At 42.4% G+C, this 16,971-nt stretch overlaps 1 protein-coding gene across 1 annotated transcript; it reads right to left on the minus strand.

Moving 5' to 3' along the window:
* Positions 1–15,324: 15,324 nt before the first annotated feature.
* On the minus strand, positions 15,325–16,709 carry LOC137361445 (probable G-protein coupled receptor 139). The gene is made up of 2 exons (XM_068026307.1): positions 16,640–16,709; positions 15,325–16,241 (listed from the first exon to the last, which is right to left on the minus strand). The coding sequence occupies exons 1-2, from the start codon at positions 16,707–16,709 to the stop codon at positions 15,325–15,327; spliced, it is 987 nt and encodes a 328-aa protein (XP_067882408.1).
* Between the last annotated feature and the right edge of the window lie 262 nt (positions 16,710–16,971).

Genomic DNA, 16,971 nt, shown 5'->3' on the forward strand with positions numbered 1-16,971 from the left:
TGATCAGGGTACCTATTTGTTATTTCCAGTATCTAGGTTGATGCTGAGTTGTCTGTCTGGCTTCATTCTTATTCAACATTTCTGTAGCAGTTTAATACATCAGACTGGCTTGCTACACCTTTTCAGAGAACAGTTAAGGGTGAACCATATTGCTGTCAGTCTGGAGTTACAAGTAGGTCAGACTGAGTAAGGACGCCGAGTTTCTCCCCTGAAGGACATTAGTGAACCTGATGTGTTTTATTGAGATAATCTGATAGTTTCGTTGGCACCATTACGAAGACTAACTTTTTTATATTCCGGATATTATTAATAAGTTGAGTTTAAATTATGCTGTTGAAACACTCATCCATGCATTTGTTATCAACAGATTAGATTATTACTATGCTCTCCTGGCTGGCCAATGACCGTTAACCCTACGTAAACTTGAACGTATCCGAAACTCTGAAGCTCCTATTCTCCTCACAGCTAATCACCTTCACCTATCGCTGTTGTGCTCCGTAATGTACACTGGCTCCCAGAACAGAAACGCCTTGATTTTAAAATTCTTCACCCTTGTTTTCAAAGCCCTTCTTTGTAATTTGAATCATTCCACCACTGATGGACCTAAACTCTGGTATCCGCTCCTTAAACCTCTCCAACTTGTATCTCCTCCTTTAAGCCGCATCTTAAACATACCTCTTTGACCAAGCTTTTCGTAATACTTCCTAACATGTCCCTATGTTGATGCACCTAGAATTTGCCGCACAGTAATTTTGGAGTTCTATCATTGTGCCTGGTACGTGTTGTCGTATCTGCCAAAAGTGGCATTAAGGATGAGCAACAGACTGAGAGAGTATCGCAGCAAAAACGGATAGATAGATGCTCATCTCGGGCTTTGGAGCAAAATATGCAGTATTACATGGGCTGCAGGTTATACGTAGCGTCTGATAGTCAGTTCCATTTACTGAAATGGACGCTACTGGAAAGACAATGGGTTCTGTTCGATTCTAAAACAAAGAACAGCCGCAGCGCCAGAGAATCTGAGAATATAGCTGCTCCGTTATACATTGGGAAGCGCAATAGGTTTTTGGAAATGTAATTGACATCATTGTCGTTGACTTTCTGGATGAATGTTGGTGTGAAAGTTTATAACATTCTATATTTCCCACTGTAAATGTTGCATTATTGGAGAAAATAAAATTAAAAGTAGCAGGTAAAATATCCCCTGATAAAGATTTCAGATCTTTGCTGCTGTTCAGTTCTGCACGAATGGAAAAGGAAGATAACCCAAGCCAAGCCTGGTCTTGGTTTAAATTCTCAGCAGGATTTCAGACTGGTTCTAGGAAACACCTCCTCCTCCCAATCTCTGAGACACTGGCTCCTCACACTTGGATCCCAATTGTTATTCTCTATCACTGTTTATATTTTTCTGTCCTCTGCGGCTGGGACGTTCTCAGCACCTGGCTGTTGCTGTTTGCGGGAAGATTTGCCTCCGGAGGTTTTTCAGGGTGTCTGCTCAATCTGACTATTGTCTGGATGTTCCATTAGCGGCAGGACACTGGGAAGACAGCCCCGCACTGGAGACTGTACTGGAAGAGGCAGAGACTCATGCTGATGTCAAAGGGCTGAGTTATGAGGAAAGACTGGATAAAACTGGCCTTCACAAACAGAAAAGGAGATGTCTGAGAGAAAATAGAAAGAAGTGGTTATCCGGGTGGAAAAGGGGAATACAGAGCATCACCTTAAGCTAAACTGTGAGAGAAGGACAAAGGGGAACGTGTTCAGTGATAGAAGATAAACATAGGAAATCAGGAAGTTGTTCTTCAAGCAAAGGGTGATCAGTACTTGCAGCGAACTCCCATATAGAGCCGTGTAAACAGGCAAAACCACTGTAATCTCATCAGAAATGATTGGGGCCGCAGTTGGGGTCTCAAGTCCCGCCTCCTCACTTAGGAACTAGGCAGCTGAAGACAAGGCCACCCAGGTTGCAGTGAAGTAAATCTGTGGTTTAGAAGATGAGGAAAGCAGAGTTTCTGCAGGGTTTTGGGGTGCAAGAGGTTACAGAGATTTAAGGGGACTATCCATGGATGGATCTAAACAAGGAAATGTAAATTAAGATTTTTGCTGGACCGGGTGAGAGCACACATGAGTGATCTGGGAATGGGCCTTGGTGCGCATTGCAATATCAGCAGCAGATATTGAGTTGGAGTTTACAGAGAGTGGTTGATGAGGAAAACAGTCAGGAAAGTATTGGAATAGTCTTGTCTGGAGCTCACAGAAACCTCAATGTACCAAAAAAATATCCTCGTATGTTGGACCCTCTCACTCTACAATCTGAGTCAAACCTCACAATGGAAGAGTATGGACTGAAAATCCGTCAGGGATATATCTTTAAGAGAGGGATTGGAAAACATTTGTCAACGGAACTATTAAGAAAATTAACAGACACTGAGTGAAGTGTCAGAAGGAGTGGTGCTGAGATTGTTCTTATTTTTGCAGATCGTAATGAGCTGGACGATGGGGGAAAAGGGTATTTTTAGGAGTAAGGACATAGAAGTTGACAAATAGGTATAAAGTAGAATCCAGAATGAGAATGGATGGGAACATCTGTTCAGTAAAGTTGACAATGTTGGGCAGTTCACCGGGATTTAAGTTTTATGATTTAAGTTTCGAACAATATTGTCAAAAGCATTGTGAGTGAGTGTGACATGAATATAGGATCTGTCTCCACTGCTGTGTGTGTTATTGTAGTTGAATGTTTATGTCTGTGGGTTCTTTGTATCTGTGTCGAATTTTTCACTTTTGCCACAGGCTGAGCACAAATACTGGGCCTTTCTGGGCAGGAAAAGGTACCTTTTAAAACTGTGTGTTTTTCAGCTTTATCGAGTTCCATTTGTGTTCTTGTTAATTATTCTAGAGCCCTGTCCTGCTGAGGAAAAAACAAGGGGACGGATGGCTTATGACTGCCACCACCTGCAGTGCCCTGGTCTGCCTGTGCCCTAATGTTCAGCAGGTTTCCATGTGGCAGCTTTAACATTCTTACCCTCATATTCAATGACAAGGCTCAGTGTTCCAGTGCTGTCTATTTACATGGTTCGGACGAACATCACCCCGCCCACCCCAGTACCCTCCCCCATATTTCTCCATTAAGCAAACAGCAATGATGCAAATACAGTTTCACATGTTGACCTGCTGAGATGTTCACCATTATTGAGAACAGGAACGGAAATAATATTTCTGGTGATGATATATGAGCCAAAAATCGGAACTTGTGGTGCGCCTCAATAGTCTCCAGAGGAGCGTACGATCCTGGTCCCACTGGTCCAACCGTGATAGGGACCAGTACTGTGTGAATTTGAACTAATTGCCCACAGCGCACACAGATTTTTATGAGCCTTGTGTTAGAGCTGTTATTAGCTGGTGTAAAGCCTTGTGGGGAGCGGATCGGCCAATTAAATTTACAATGAGCAGAAGGATCTCAGCGAAGATTCAGAGGTACAGAAGTTAATAAAGTGTCCATGTCAGATCTCAACCACAGCTTAGTGATTTGCATGCCTTCAGTGAAAGTACTCGATGCTTCAGAGTGTTTCACAAAATGAAAACTAATTGAGGACTTAAAATTACAAAATAAAATGCCAAATCATTTGTCACGAGCAAATTAAACATCTTGTAAAACATGTATGATGGTTCCAATAGCCACCCACTTTAGGAGTGTTTTTCTTTTGAGCGATACCAGTTTAGCACATAGGAACATATCTAATTAGTTCCTTTCTGTCAGTGGTGAATATGGTGTGCAGGACTTTCTTTTATTCTTTCATAGTATGTGCGCGAGGCTGGCAAAACCCGCATTTGTTGCCCATCGATAATTGCCCTTGAGAATTCGGTGGTGAGTTGCCTTCTTAAACCACCGTAGTCTATCAGTGCCACTAGTGGGGTTAGGGGATTCCAGATGTTTTCAGAAGTGGCAGTGTAGGAACGGAGATATAGTTCCAAGACAGGATGATGTGGGACTTGGAGGGAAATTTGCATGTGTCTGGTGCCCTTGTTCTTCTCGGTGGTACATGTCGTGGGTTTGGAAGATGCTGTCAAAGGAGGCTTGTCGGGTTGCCACAGCCTACCTTGTAGATGGTAAACATTGCTGCCACTGTGCACCGGTGGTGGAGTGAGTGAAAGTATAAGGTGGTGAATAGGGATCTGATCAAGGAGGCTGCTTTGTCCTGTTTTTTGTCCAGTTTTTGAGTGTTGGCGCTGCACTCATCCAAGCAAGTGGCGAATATTCCATCACACTCCTGACTGGTGCTGTGTAGATGGTGGATAGGTTTTGGGGTGTCACAAGTTGAGTTACCCACTGCAGAATTCCCAGTCTCTGACCTGCTCAAGTAGCAACATCATTTATATGGCTTGTCCAGTTAGGTTTCCTGTCAATGGTAACTCACAGGATGTAGATGGTGATGCCGTTTAATACCAAAAGGAGATGGCTAGATTCTCTTTTCTTGTCGATGGCTATTGCCTGGCAATTGTGTGACCCGAATGTTACTTTTAACCTGTCAGCCCAAGCCTCGATGTTGTCCAAGTCTTGCAACATGTGGATATGGACTGCTACAGTATCAGAGGGATTGTGAATGGTACTGTGCAATCAGCAGCGAACATCCCTACTTCAGATCTTATAATAGAGAGAAGGTTATTGATGAAGCTGCTGAAGTTGGTTGGGCCTATGGCAATACCTTGAGGAAATCCTGCAGTGATGTCCTGGGACCTCGATATTTGGTCTCCACCAACCAAAGTCGTCTTTTGTTGTGCAAGGTATGACTCTGACCAGTGGAAAGTTTCACCGCCGATTCCCATTGACTTGAATTTTGCTCAGGCTCCTTCACAACATAGGTATGGGCGCTCGGGCGAGTCACCTAACATATTTTGGGAAACTACATTAAACGATATAATGGTAGGCAGCTTTGTCTCGTATGTGAAGAAAGAATGCAAAACCTGCAGCAAATATGCATTCTTTTTAAGGCATAAAGCCCACAAAGAAAAACATGGTCATCTGTGGGTAACAAGAAGAGTGAAAGACAATATTGGATCAGAGAAAGAGGCTTATGACTTTGTCAAAAAGAGTACCAGGTCTGACCATTAAGGGGAGACAAAGGTTTTAGAAAAGGGAAAGCATGTTTGGTAACTCTTGGAGATTTTATTTGTACATGCAGCTCGTAGGATGAATACTGTAGGCATAATATATATATATTTCTAAAAATCATTTGATAAAGTGCGACATGAAGGGTTATTATGCAGAATTAGGACTCGTGGAATTGTGGGGTAATAAATTAGAATGCATTGAGAATCATCTGAAGCACAGGAACAGGAGAGTGGAATAAATCAGACTTGATGGGATGATTGCAACGAGCTGGGTACCACAAGTTCAGTACTTGTGCCTAGTTATTTATAATCTATACTAATAACCTGGATTACAGGACTGAGTGTAACATATTGAAGTTTGGATAAATAGTTAGTAGACACAGTAAGTGGTTAGCAGGACAACAAGAGGCTTCAGAGGTATGTGGACAGATTGAGTGAGTGGGCAAGAACATGGCAGTTGTCTCAGTCTCTTTGAAAACGAAAAAGGAGGCAAACATTTTTTGATGGGAGATTGACTGGGAAGTCTTTGCAGGTAGGTAACAGGGTTGTAGTGGTGGGTGATTTTAACTTCCCCAATATTGACTGGGATTCACTTAGTGCTAGGGGCTTGGATGGGGCAGAATTTGCGAGGAGCATCCAGGAGGGCTTCTTGAAACAGTATGTAGATGTCCAACTAGGGATGGAGCCATTCTGGACCTGGTATTGGGGAATGAGCCCGGCCAGGTGGTCGAAGTTTCAGTGGGGGAGCATTCTGGGTGCAGTGACCATAATTCCATAAGTTTTAAGGTACTTGTGGATAAGGATAAGAGTAGTCCTCGGGTGAAGGTGCTAAATTGGGGGAAGGTTAATTATAACAATATTAGGCAGGAACTGAAGAATTTAGATTGGGGGCGGCTGCTTGAGGGTAAATAAACATCTGACATGAGGGAGTCTTTCAAACGTCAGCTGATTAGAATCCAGGACCAGCATGTTCCTGTGAGGAAGAAAGACAAGTTTGGCAAGTTTCGGGAAGATTGGATAACACGGGATATTGTAAGCCCAGTCAAAAAGAAAAAGGAAGCATTTGTAAGGGCTGGAAGGCTAGGAACAGATGAAGCACTTGAGGAATATAAAGACAGTAGGAAGGAACATAAGCAAGGAGTTAGGAGGGCTAAAAGGGGTCATGAAAAGTCATTGGCAAACAGGATTAAGGAAAATCCCAAGGCTTTTTTTATATATATAAAAATATATAAAAGGGTTGGCCCACTCAAGGACAGAGAAGGGAATTTGTGCGTGGAGCCAGAGGAAATGGGTGAGGTGCTAAATGAGTAGTTTGCATCAGTATTCAAGAAGGAGAAGGACTTGGTGGATGATGAGCTTAGGGAAGGGAGTGCAGATAGTCTCAGTCATCTCATTATCAAAAAGGAGGAGGTGTTGGGTGTCTTGCCAAGCATAAGGGTAGATAAGACCCCAGGGCCTGATGGGATCTACCCTAGAATATTGAGGGAGGCAAGGGAAGAAATTGCTGGGGCCTTGACAGAATTCTTTGCATCCTCATTGGCTACAGGTGAGGTCCCAGAGGACTGGAGAATAGCCAATGTAGTTCCTTTGTTAAAGAAGGGTGGGAAGGATAATCCAGGAAATTATAGGCCGGTGAGCCTTACATCAGTGGTAGGGAAACTATTAGAGAGGATTCTTCGGGATAGGATTTACTCTCATTTGGAAACAAACGAACTTATTAGCGAGAGACAGCATGGTTTTGTGAAGGGGAGGTCGTGTCTTACGAATTTGTTTGCGTTTATTGAGGAAGTGACGAAGATGATTGATGAGGGAAGGGCGGTGGATGTGTCTATATGGACTTTAGTAAAGCCTTTGACAAGGTCCCGCATGGCAGACTGGTGCAAAAGGTGAAGTCACACGGGATCAGAGGTGAGCTGGCAAGATGGATACAGAACTGGCTCAGTCACAGAAAACAGAGGGTAACAGTGGATGGGTGCTTTTCTGAATGGAGGGATGTGACTAGTGGTGTTCCGCAGGGATCAGTGCTGGGACCTTTGCTCTTTGTAGTGTATATAAATGATTTGGAGGAAAATGTAGCTGGTCTGATTCGTAAGCTTGCAGACAACATAAAGGTTGGTGGAGTTGCAGATAATGATGAGGATTGTCAAAGGATACAGCAGGATATAGATCGGTTGGAGACTTGGGCAGAGAAATGGCAGATGGAGTTTAATCCAGACAAATGTAAGGTAATGCATTTTGGAAGGTCTAATGCTGGTGGGAGGGATACAGTAAATGGCAGAACCCTTGGAAGTATTGACAGGCAGAGAGATCTGGGCGTACAGGTCCACAGGTCACTGAAAGTGGCAACGCAGGTGGATAAGGTAGTCAAGAAGGCATACGGCATGCTTGCCTTCATCGGTCGGGGCATAGAGTATAAAAATTGGCAAGTCATGTTGCAGCTGTACAGAACCTTAGTTAGGCCACACTTAGAATATTGCGTGCAATTCTGATCGCCACACTACCTGGAGGACGTGGAGGCTTTGGAGAGGGTACAGAGGAGGTTTACCAGGATGTTGCCTGGTCTGGAGGGCATGAGATATGAGGAGAGTTTGGAAAAACTCGGATTGTTTTCACTGGAACGACGGAGGTGGAGGGGCGACATGATAGAGGTTTACAAAGTTATGAGCGGCATGGACAGAGTGGATAGTCAGACGCTTTTTCCCAGGGTGGAAGAGTCAGTTACTCGGGGACATAGGTTTAAGGTGCGAGGGACAAGGTTTAGAGGGGATTTGCGAGGCAAGTTTTTTACACAGAGGGTGGTGAGTGCCTGGAACTTGCTGCCAGGGGCGTTGGTGGAAACAGATACAATAGCGACGTTAAAGAGACATCTTGACAAATATATGAATAGGAAGGGAATAGAGGGATATGGACCCCAGAAGTGCAGAAGGTGTTAGTTTAGGCAGGCATCAAGATCAGCGCAGGCTTGGAGGGTCGAATGTCCTATTGCTGTGCTGTACTGTCCTTTGTTCTTTGTTCTTTGAGTGTCCTTGTACATGAATCATAGAAACGTAACATGGAGTTACAGCAAGCAAAGAAGAAGGTAAATGGAATTTTAGCGTTTGTTGCAATGAATTGGAATATAAGTGTAAATAAGTCTTACTGCAATTATACAAGGCATTGGTGAAGCCACATCTGGAGTACAGTGTGCAGTTAGGTCTCCTTACGTATAGAAGAAATTACGTCCCCTACAGTGAGTGCAATTAAGTTCCAAGAGATTGGAGCCTGCGATTACAGGATGGTCCTATGTGATCTATTCCAGAAAGTCAGTTGATGAAGGATAGAAACTGAGAAAATCTTTGCTGTCTTCTTTATTTATTTACATAATTACACATCAGAAGCATGCACCTCCTAACCCCCAAATCCAGTCTGGGTCTATTGATAGGGAGTTCAAGTGAATCCTCAGTTAATGCCCACCACCTGCATAAAATTAAACACAATATTCATACAATTAGCATAATGAACAGAGACTGAGTAGGCTAGGCCTGTCCACCCTGTGGATTATAAGAATGAGAGGTTATCTAATTGAAAGATGTGAAATTATTAAAGAGTTTGTCAGAGTAAATGCTGGGAAAACGTTTGCTCTGGCTGGAGACTCTAGAATATGGTGAACAGTCTCAGAATAAGGTGTCGGCCATTTAAGACTGAGATGAGGAGAAATGCCTTCATTCAAACACTAGTCAACATTGGAATGCTCCAATCCAGAGAGCTGGGATCTGGTTGCTTGAGACTTCCACATTCTCACTCATGTAGATGAAATGTACCAGTGTCTGAAAACTGCAACTCCCATCATAAGACCATCCTGTGTTAAGATCCAATTCAGTCATTCTCTAGTGTTTCTAACCCAGATCGCCCTCTGACCTAGCTCAGCTCAGGCCATGGTGTTTTCTTTTAACCAGGACCATCCCTTGTTTTCTGGCCTATTTCAGTCCATTTCCCTGCAATTTATTACTCAGACAACAGCTTATATTGTGGCCCTAATCAGCCCATTCCTTGTGTTGTGGAGAAACGCAGAAAAAGAAAGATTTAAGATAAAGAAGGAGGACATTCAGCCCATTGTATACATACTACCAGCAAAGAGATGTGCAGTTTAATCAAAACTTATAGCTCTTATTCCTTAGCCCTGTTGGTTCGAGAACCTGAACAGCGTATCCAAGTTGTTTTCAAAAAGTGTGTGATGATTTCTGCCTCAGAAACCTACTCAACAATAACCTGCTCAACGATGCTCTGTTTGGTTCAGTCAAAACCAGTCATTTCCAAACCTCATTACAGCCTTGGTCCAAACATAGCACAAGAGCTGAATTCCAGATGTGAGGTCAGTGTGACTACCCTTTGAACTCAAAGTAATAGTTAACTGAGTGTAGCATCAAGAATCTCCTGTAAAATTGAAGTCACTGGGAATTGGGGAAAACTCTCCACTGCCTGCAGTCATACCGAGCACAAAGCAAGATAGTTGGGGCTGTTGGAAGCCAATTATTTTACCCCTACTGCACCGCTGCAGGAATGTGTCAGAAGTGGAAGTGTTCGCTGATGATTGCAGTCCATGCCTGCATAAAGAAAAACCTGGACAACATTTGGTCTTGCGCTGAAAAGTGGCAAGTAAAAGTGCCACAAATGAACTAGGCAATGACCATTTTCAGAGAGACAGTCTAACCATCTGCTTTTGAAAATCAATGTAATTACTGAAATTATTCAGGAGAATGATTCTGTGGGTGAAGAACTTCAGTTATGCGGATATGTTGGAGAAGCTGGCTGTGTTCTCCTTGGAGAGCAGATTAAGAGGCGATATGATAAAGGTGTTCCAAACCATGAAGGCTCGGGACAGCGTAGATAGGGAGAAACTTTTCTTGTTGGCCATGTTACCAGAACCAGAGGACACTGATTAAAGGAGAATGGCAAAAAGAACCAGAGGCAACATGAGGAAAATGTTCTTTGCACAGCACCTGGTTAGGATCAAGAATGCTCTGACTGAGAGTGTGGTGGAGGCCTTCAAAAAATGTACAAATATCAGGGCTACAGGGAAAAGAGCGGAGAGTCGGACGAGGTGAGTTGCAGTTGCACAGGCCAGCACAGACATGAATGGACGAATGACTTCTTCTGTGCTGTAACCATTCTATGATTCTATGGTAACATTGTGGAATTCACAAGCATCAACATCCTGCGGGGTTATCATTGACCAGAAACTTAACTGGAGCTGCCAAAGTATGGAATACTGTCCACTTTCCTGGATGATTGCTGCACCAATCACACTCAAGAAGCTCGACACCATTCATGAAAAGGCAGCCCACTTGATTGTCACCCCATTCACCATCTTAAACACATAATTTCCACCATCAGTGCTCTGTGACTTCAGTACGCGCAGTTAACAAGAACCCAACAGCATATCAACAAGTAAATATTTGTTATCGCTTGCCCCAGCTCCTGTTTTACTTGCTTAAAACCTTTTACATTTCGAATATTTGTCAGTTCTGAAGAAGGATCACTGACCTGAAACGTTAACTCTACTTCACTCTCCACAGATGTTGCCAGACCTGCTGAGTATTTCCAGCGTTTCTTGTTTTTGTTCAGATTTCCAGCATCTGCAGTATTTTGCTTTTATATTAGCATACCAACAAGGATACTTCAACAACAAGATTTAACTCCGCCACCTGTAATGTCTAGAAGTACAAATTCGGCCGGCGCATGGGAACAACCCCATGTCCAAGTCACACACCTTTCGTTCACTGTCATTGGGACACAATCCTGGAGCTTCCTTCCTAACAGAATTATGAAAATACCTTCACAAATGGACTGCAGCCATTCGAGAAGGTAGCTCAGAACCGCCTTCCCACTGACAATTAGGAATGGACATCAAAAGCTGGGGTTTTCAGCCACCTCCACAGCCCATGAATGAATACTAAATCTCACCAGTTTATCACCGCTGGGTTTCGTTGCTGTTGGGATTAAAGCTCAGCATCCTTTGATGCTGATTTCTAGTGATAAGTTAATTGTCTGGACAACTGCCGTTACTTTTTTTTAAGTAACTCTCCCCATCTGTGTTTTACTGCTCAATTGCTAGATAAATCTTTTTTATATGTGTTAATGTCAATTGAGCTCCTGTGTGTCCAGCTTTAACTTTCAGTTCTGATTTATGACCGTTCAATTTGGTTAGTGCATGACTTAGGTTTTGGATTAATCTTTCTCATTTGTAAGGAATTCTCTCACACAGGAGCTGGAGGATAACTTAATCAATGATTAATAAATTAAATTTTTTCTGATCGGAACTGGGTTGAATACAACAGAGATCGTGAATGGAGTCAAACATCATTCATCCCTCCACCTGCACTGGGAGGTAAACACCCCACCCAAACTCATCCCACTAATCCCAGACAATTCCTTAATCAGGAGTTAAGGGAGTGAATGTAAGATGTGTCTGATTTTTCAGCTGTTATCTTTCAGGGTAACAAAACTCGGCTTTCTTACAACAGGATCTCAACAATATAGGATAATACTTGGACTCACAGCACATGATTTTCCATTCACCTGATGCTGTGTATGGGCTTGGTAAATATAAGATAACGAGAATTGTTCCATTTGAACTTCAATAAAGTGCAACTAACTGAACTGTCAGGTTTTTTTTCTGATTCATTGAAGTAGGGACAAGCGCCACAAACTAACCCATGACAAACTGTCAGGATAAAATGGCGCATTTCTAGAATAACGTTAAGTATTAGAATTTTCATTGTCGTCTTCTACAGTGAACTGTATGTCGTGACAGGAATAGTTAATTTCTAATTTCACATTTTGTAGATCGTTATGATTGAACTCTTTGTCACAGTGATGAATTTGAGAAAAGAACTTTGGTTATCTCCTCATCATCTTAAAACAAGCATTCATCTGAAGGAATCCTATGCTCTAAAGACATAAAGTGCAATTTAGTATAATTTCTTCAAACATGGAATTGTGAATTCCAGGAATATTTGTAAATGATGTGTAATTATGGGATGGAGTGGGAAATCTGGCACTGCACAGAGAGGTCATTACATATTGAATGTAGGCTATCGACAAATGGCAACCTGGAAGGTAAGGGTGGCTATTGAAGCTCTGACATCTTCTTGTTAACAAATTATTAGATATGTTTTGTTGAATAGAATCTCAATGGAGATGGGGGGACCTTAGGAAAAAAATGACAATGTGCCACAAAGGTAACTTATAAAACCATTGATATATTCTCGGCCTCCTCCTGAAGTCCTCAGCATCACAGATGCCAGTCTTCAGCCAATTCGATTCACTCCGCGTGATATCACGAAATGACGAGACACTGAATATTGCAAAGGCTACGGGCCCTGATAACATTCTGGCAATTGTACTGAAGACTTGTGCTTCAGAACTAGCCGTGCCCCCAGCCAAGCTGCTCCAGTACAGCTACAATATTGACATCGACCAGTCAATGTGGAAAACTGCCCGGCTATGTCCTGTACACAAAAGCAGGACAAAGCCAACCCGGCCAATCAGTCTACTCTCAATCATCAGTAAAGTGATGGAAGATGCCATAGACAGTGCTATCAAACGGCAGTCGCTTAGCAATAACCTGCTCTGTGGGGCTTAGTTTGGGTTCTGCCAGGGCCACTCAGCTCCTGACCTCATTATAGCCTTGGTTCAAACATAGACAAAAGAGCTGAACTCAAGAGGTGAGGTGAGAGTAACTGCCCTGGACATCAAGGCAGCATTTGATCGAGTATGGCATCAAGGAGCCCGAGCAAAACTGACGTCAATTGGAATCAGGGGGAAAACTCGCCAATGGTTCGAGTCATACCGAGCTCAAAGGAAGATTGTTGTGGTTGTTAGAGGTCAACCATCTGAGCTCCAGTACATCACTGCAGGAGTTCCTCAGGGTAGTTTACGAGGCTCAACCATCTTCAGCTGCTTCATCAATGACCTCCCTTCAATTATTAGGTCAGAAGTGGGGATGTTTGCTGATGATTGTATAATGCTCAGCACATTCACTCTCCCCCGATACTGAAGCAGTCCGTGTCGAAGTGCAGCAAGACCTGGACAATATTCAGGCTTGGGCTGATAAGTGGCAAGTAACATTCGTGCCACATAAGTGCCAGGCAATGACAATCTCCAACAAGAGAGAATCTAACCATCTCCCCTTGACATTCAATGGCATTACGATCGCTGAATCCCCCACTATCAACATCCTCGGGGTTACCATTGACCAGAAACTGAACTGGAGTACCAACATAAATAGTATGGCGACAAGAGAAGGTCAGAGGCCAGGAATCCTGCCTCGAGTATCTCACCTCTTGACTTCCCAACGCCTGTCTGCTGGGCACAATTCAGGATTGTGATGGAATACTCTCCACTTGTCTGGATAGGTGTAGCTCCTGGAACTCCCTTCCTTAAAGCACAATGGGTATACCTACCCTACATCGATTGTAGCGGTGCATGAAGACAGCTCAGTGCCCTCGCTCAAGGGCAAATTGGGATGGACAATAAATACGGGCCCAGCCAGCGACTCCCACATCCCTTGAACGAATACAGAAAAAAATATTCTGGGTGGGATTTGGTCCTATATTTGACGCTGCCTTTCTGTATTGGGTTCTTGGATTACAGAATTGTATTTTTTCCACAGCCACTTATTTTCCCTCCTTCAAATGCATATATAATTTTCCCTAACTATTCTCTGAAGCAAAACATTCCATTCTCCCACAAACTTTGCCTAAAAATGTTTCTACTAACTGCTCTGCTCATTCCCTTTGTGACCATGTTTAATTGATCATCTTTAGCACTGACAAACAAACTCAGCAGAATAATCTCCCTCTTTGTTTCACCAAATTGCTCGTAATACCAAAATCCTGTATTAGATTTTATTTGAGTTTTCTGTTTTCCAGTGCATATAGATGCAATGTCCTGTTTCTCGTCATCAGTACGGTTTTGATTCCTGGCATCATCCTATTGTATCTACACTATCTGATCTCTGTATTTAATGGCCTTTCCAAAATGAGGGACTGAAGCTTTACCTGGTAGTCTAACAGCAGCCTTAGCAGCTTTTTGAAAAGAATTATCATCACTTGTTTACTCTTGTAATCCTTTCCAACATTGTTGTTTTTTTTTTCTTGTGGACTTTACACCAGGAAAGCCTTTGTTCTCTAAAGTAGGCATTTGTGTCCCTAGAGCTTGTTGTTCATCCACACCCTGTAGCTCCTTTTCATTGAGAACCTGCTCCTATTCTTTGGCATTCCTGGCAGATTGAAGAGCGATGGCAGATGAACCATTTGTAACTGATTCAAACTCGCTTGTATTTATTTAATTATCATGTGGAATAATGTGCAAATGCATAGCAAGCCGATAATTACCAAAAATACTTTCCGATTGTCTGCAGACGTTCTGCTAAACACCAAATACTTAATATTGTTTCACATTTTTCATACTCTGACAGACTTTTTTTCAGAAAACTTTCTTCGAATGTAATAGTTAATATTCTTATGACAAATTATTCAACATTACATTTCTTTAGCATTCGGTTTCGGAAGCTGATTGAGACAGAATAGCAACACTATTGCTCATGATGCTGTTACCGATTGCACAACAAAACAGCAGGTTCTCCCTATGATGAGTGAGAGACACCAGTCAGTGTACAATCAACATTTCAATTCAGTATCTGGTGCAAAAGAGGTGAAACGTCACATTGATCAGTGTCGAGTTCTGACAATTTCCTCCATTTGAAAACTTATCATGTGACAAGATCCCGGTTCCACTTGTCAATGAGGAATGGCATCTGATAGTGAGACTCACACTTGCAATATTCACACCAAGCTTGCCAGAATATTACCAATTTGAACGGTCGCAGGACCTTTGCCTCCGCACCAAATGAAATTTTATTGATGAAATAACCTGGCGTGCCCAATCCTAGTATCTCGGAAATAAGGTGGTTCCCGCTCCGAACCACTTGCATGACGTCACTGCCGCTACCCATCATTGTTATCTTTGAAATGTGAACTTGAAATGTGCTAAATTTACAGGAATAAGTTATGTTTACTCAATGAACGAATGTAACGCTGACATTGAACGTGTGATACAAAATGAGAAAACTGTGCACACAAGATCTAATCGATTTTTCACATTACCAAAAAGAAGGACACTGGACGATGGGAAATGTATTGAACTTGACCTTCCAATGTGAATAAGCTTTCTTTAATTGTATCTGCATTTTCTAACGAATCTCGGGATCACTGCCCAGGGAGATTTCAACACATTCTTCAGCTCTTCTCTGAATTTTCTCTGAGTTGCTACATAAATACATGGGTTTTGAATACAACTCAAATACTTAAGGCAAGTTCCGGTTTCATAGGCGATATATCCAGGGGCTGTGCGGTCACCACGGTAATAATTGGTGCTTGTCAGTCTGGTCACCACTAAACTCAGGGCAACTGTCAACCATAAGAGTATAAAACTGCCCGATACAGTGAACAGCAAAATAATGGATTTCCTTCGGTTCTCCATTTCTGAATCACTGCGATTGTCACTCCTGTTACCCCGGAGTTTCCTGCGGATTCTATTGGCCACTAAGATGTGTCCAATGGTTGAACAATTAAATGAGACAATTAAAGTAAAAGGAAGCCAAACGACCCAGGTGCTGTGAAACCAGACCCACGCTATACCGAGTGGTGAGGAAAAAAAATCCACACTTGCCTGACAGCCCCACTGCACCTTGTTAATTATTTGCTCAGGTTCATATGCAAAAAAAAAGCGAATGTTCTTCAAAAAACTCAGGAAACAGAACACTGTTATAACCACACCTGCATTTCTTGCTGTGCAGTATCTTGCTTTCAACTTCTGGAAGCAGACAGCAACAAAACGGTCAAATGTGAAGGAGACTGTGAACCAAACAGACAAATCTAAGTTGACACTACCAATGTATATAATAATCCTACACACGGTAGTGTAAGACAGGAATGAAAGTGGAAATTGATAGTTGAAAATACGTCCCACTATTACGTTGATGAACACAACCAGGAGATCTGCTGTTGCCATGGCCACCATATAAATAGAAATACATTTGGACAGATCGCACTTTCTTCGGCAGAGAATTATAATTGTCACCAAGTTCACTGTAAGAAAGAGAGACGAGATAAATAATGTTTTAGTGGCTGTTTGAAATATATATGGCGATATTCAATGACAGCATTTTACTCCATTCAGCCTGATTATATCGAGTTAGCCGTGGAGCCATTACCTGGGAAACATGCCCAGATATTTTAATGAGCTGCTGTAGCGCTCACTGTGCACGGGTGACACTTGATTCTTTGTATAGAACCTTCAAAGAACATTGTAACATCAGTAAGGCTATCAGATTAAGGGGAGCAGCAAGTGTGGATACATTGTGAAAAGTTTGTTCCAGTAAGCAGCAACTGTGTAATGCTGACACCGGGGAAACACGCTTTCTTATTCAACATGTGATCTCAACTGGGAGAATGTCAACACATATTACGAATTTATAATGGCTCACCAAGGACACCCACGGCTGCGACAATGGGATAGTAAATGTCCTTCATCACCAGGATGGCTGGTTTCTCCATTTTATGTAAGAATAGATGAATCCTGCATGAGGTGAAAGACTGATGCACGTCTGAGCTTATGTGGTAGAACCTATATTTATACAGACATTTATCCTCCAAGGAGTCAATCAGCTTTAATCCTAATTAGCATTGGTTGTAGTCATTTAACAAATAGATGTAGTAAGTAATGTTTTTCTTGACAATTCAGAATTAGCGAAATGGTTAACGATAAGACAGTTTTAAAAACACACAATTAAAATACAAAATTAATACATGAATGTGG

This window comes from Heterodontus francisci, unplaced genomic scaffold (genome assembly GCF_036365525.1).
Source record: "Heterodontus francisci isolate sHetFra1 unplaced genomic scaffold, sHetFra1.hap1 HAP1_SCAFFOLD_106, whole genome shotgun sequence".
Taxonomy (NCBI): domain Eukaryota; kingdom Metazoa; phylum Chordata; class Chondrichthyes; order Heterodontiformes; family Heterodontidae; genus Heterodontus; species Heterodontus francisci.

What these genes read in the sequence shown, in the direction of transcription:
- LOC137361445 (XM_068026307.1), bottom strand. Translation starts at nt 16,709, where the DNA reads ATGGAGAAACCAGCCATCCTGGTGATGAAGGACATTTACTATCCCATT. An exon ending in CGCAGCCGTGGGTGTCCTTG is followed by an intron (nt 16,242 to 16,639) that starts GTGAGCCATTAT and finishes TCTTTCTTACAG; the next exon opens with TGAACTTGGTGACAATTATA.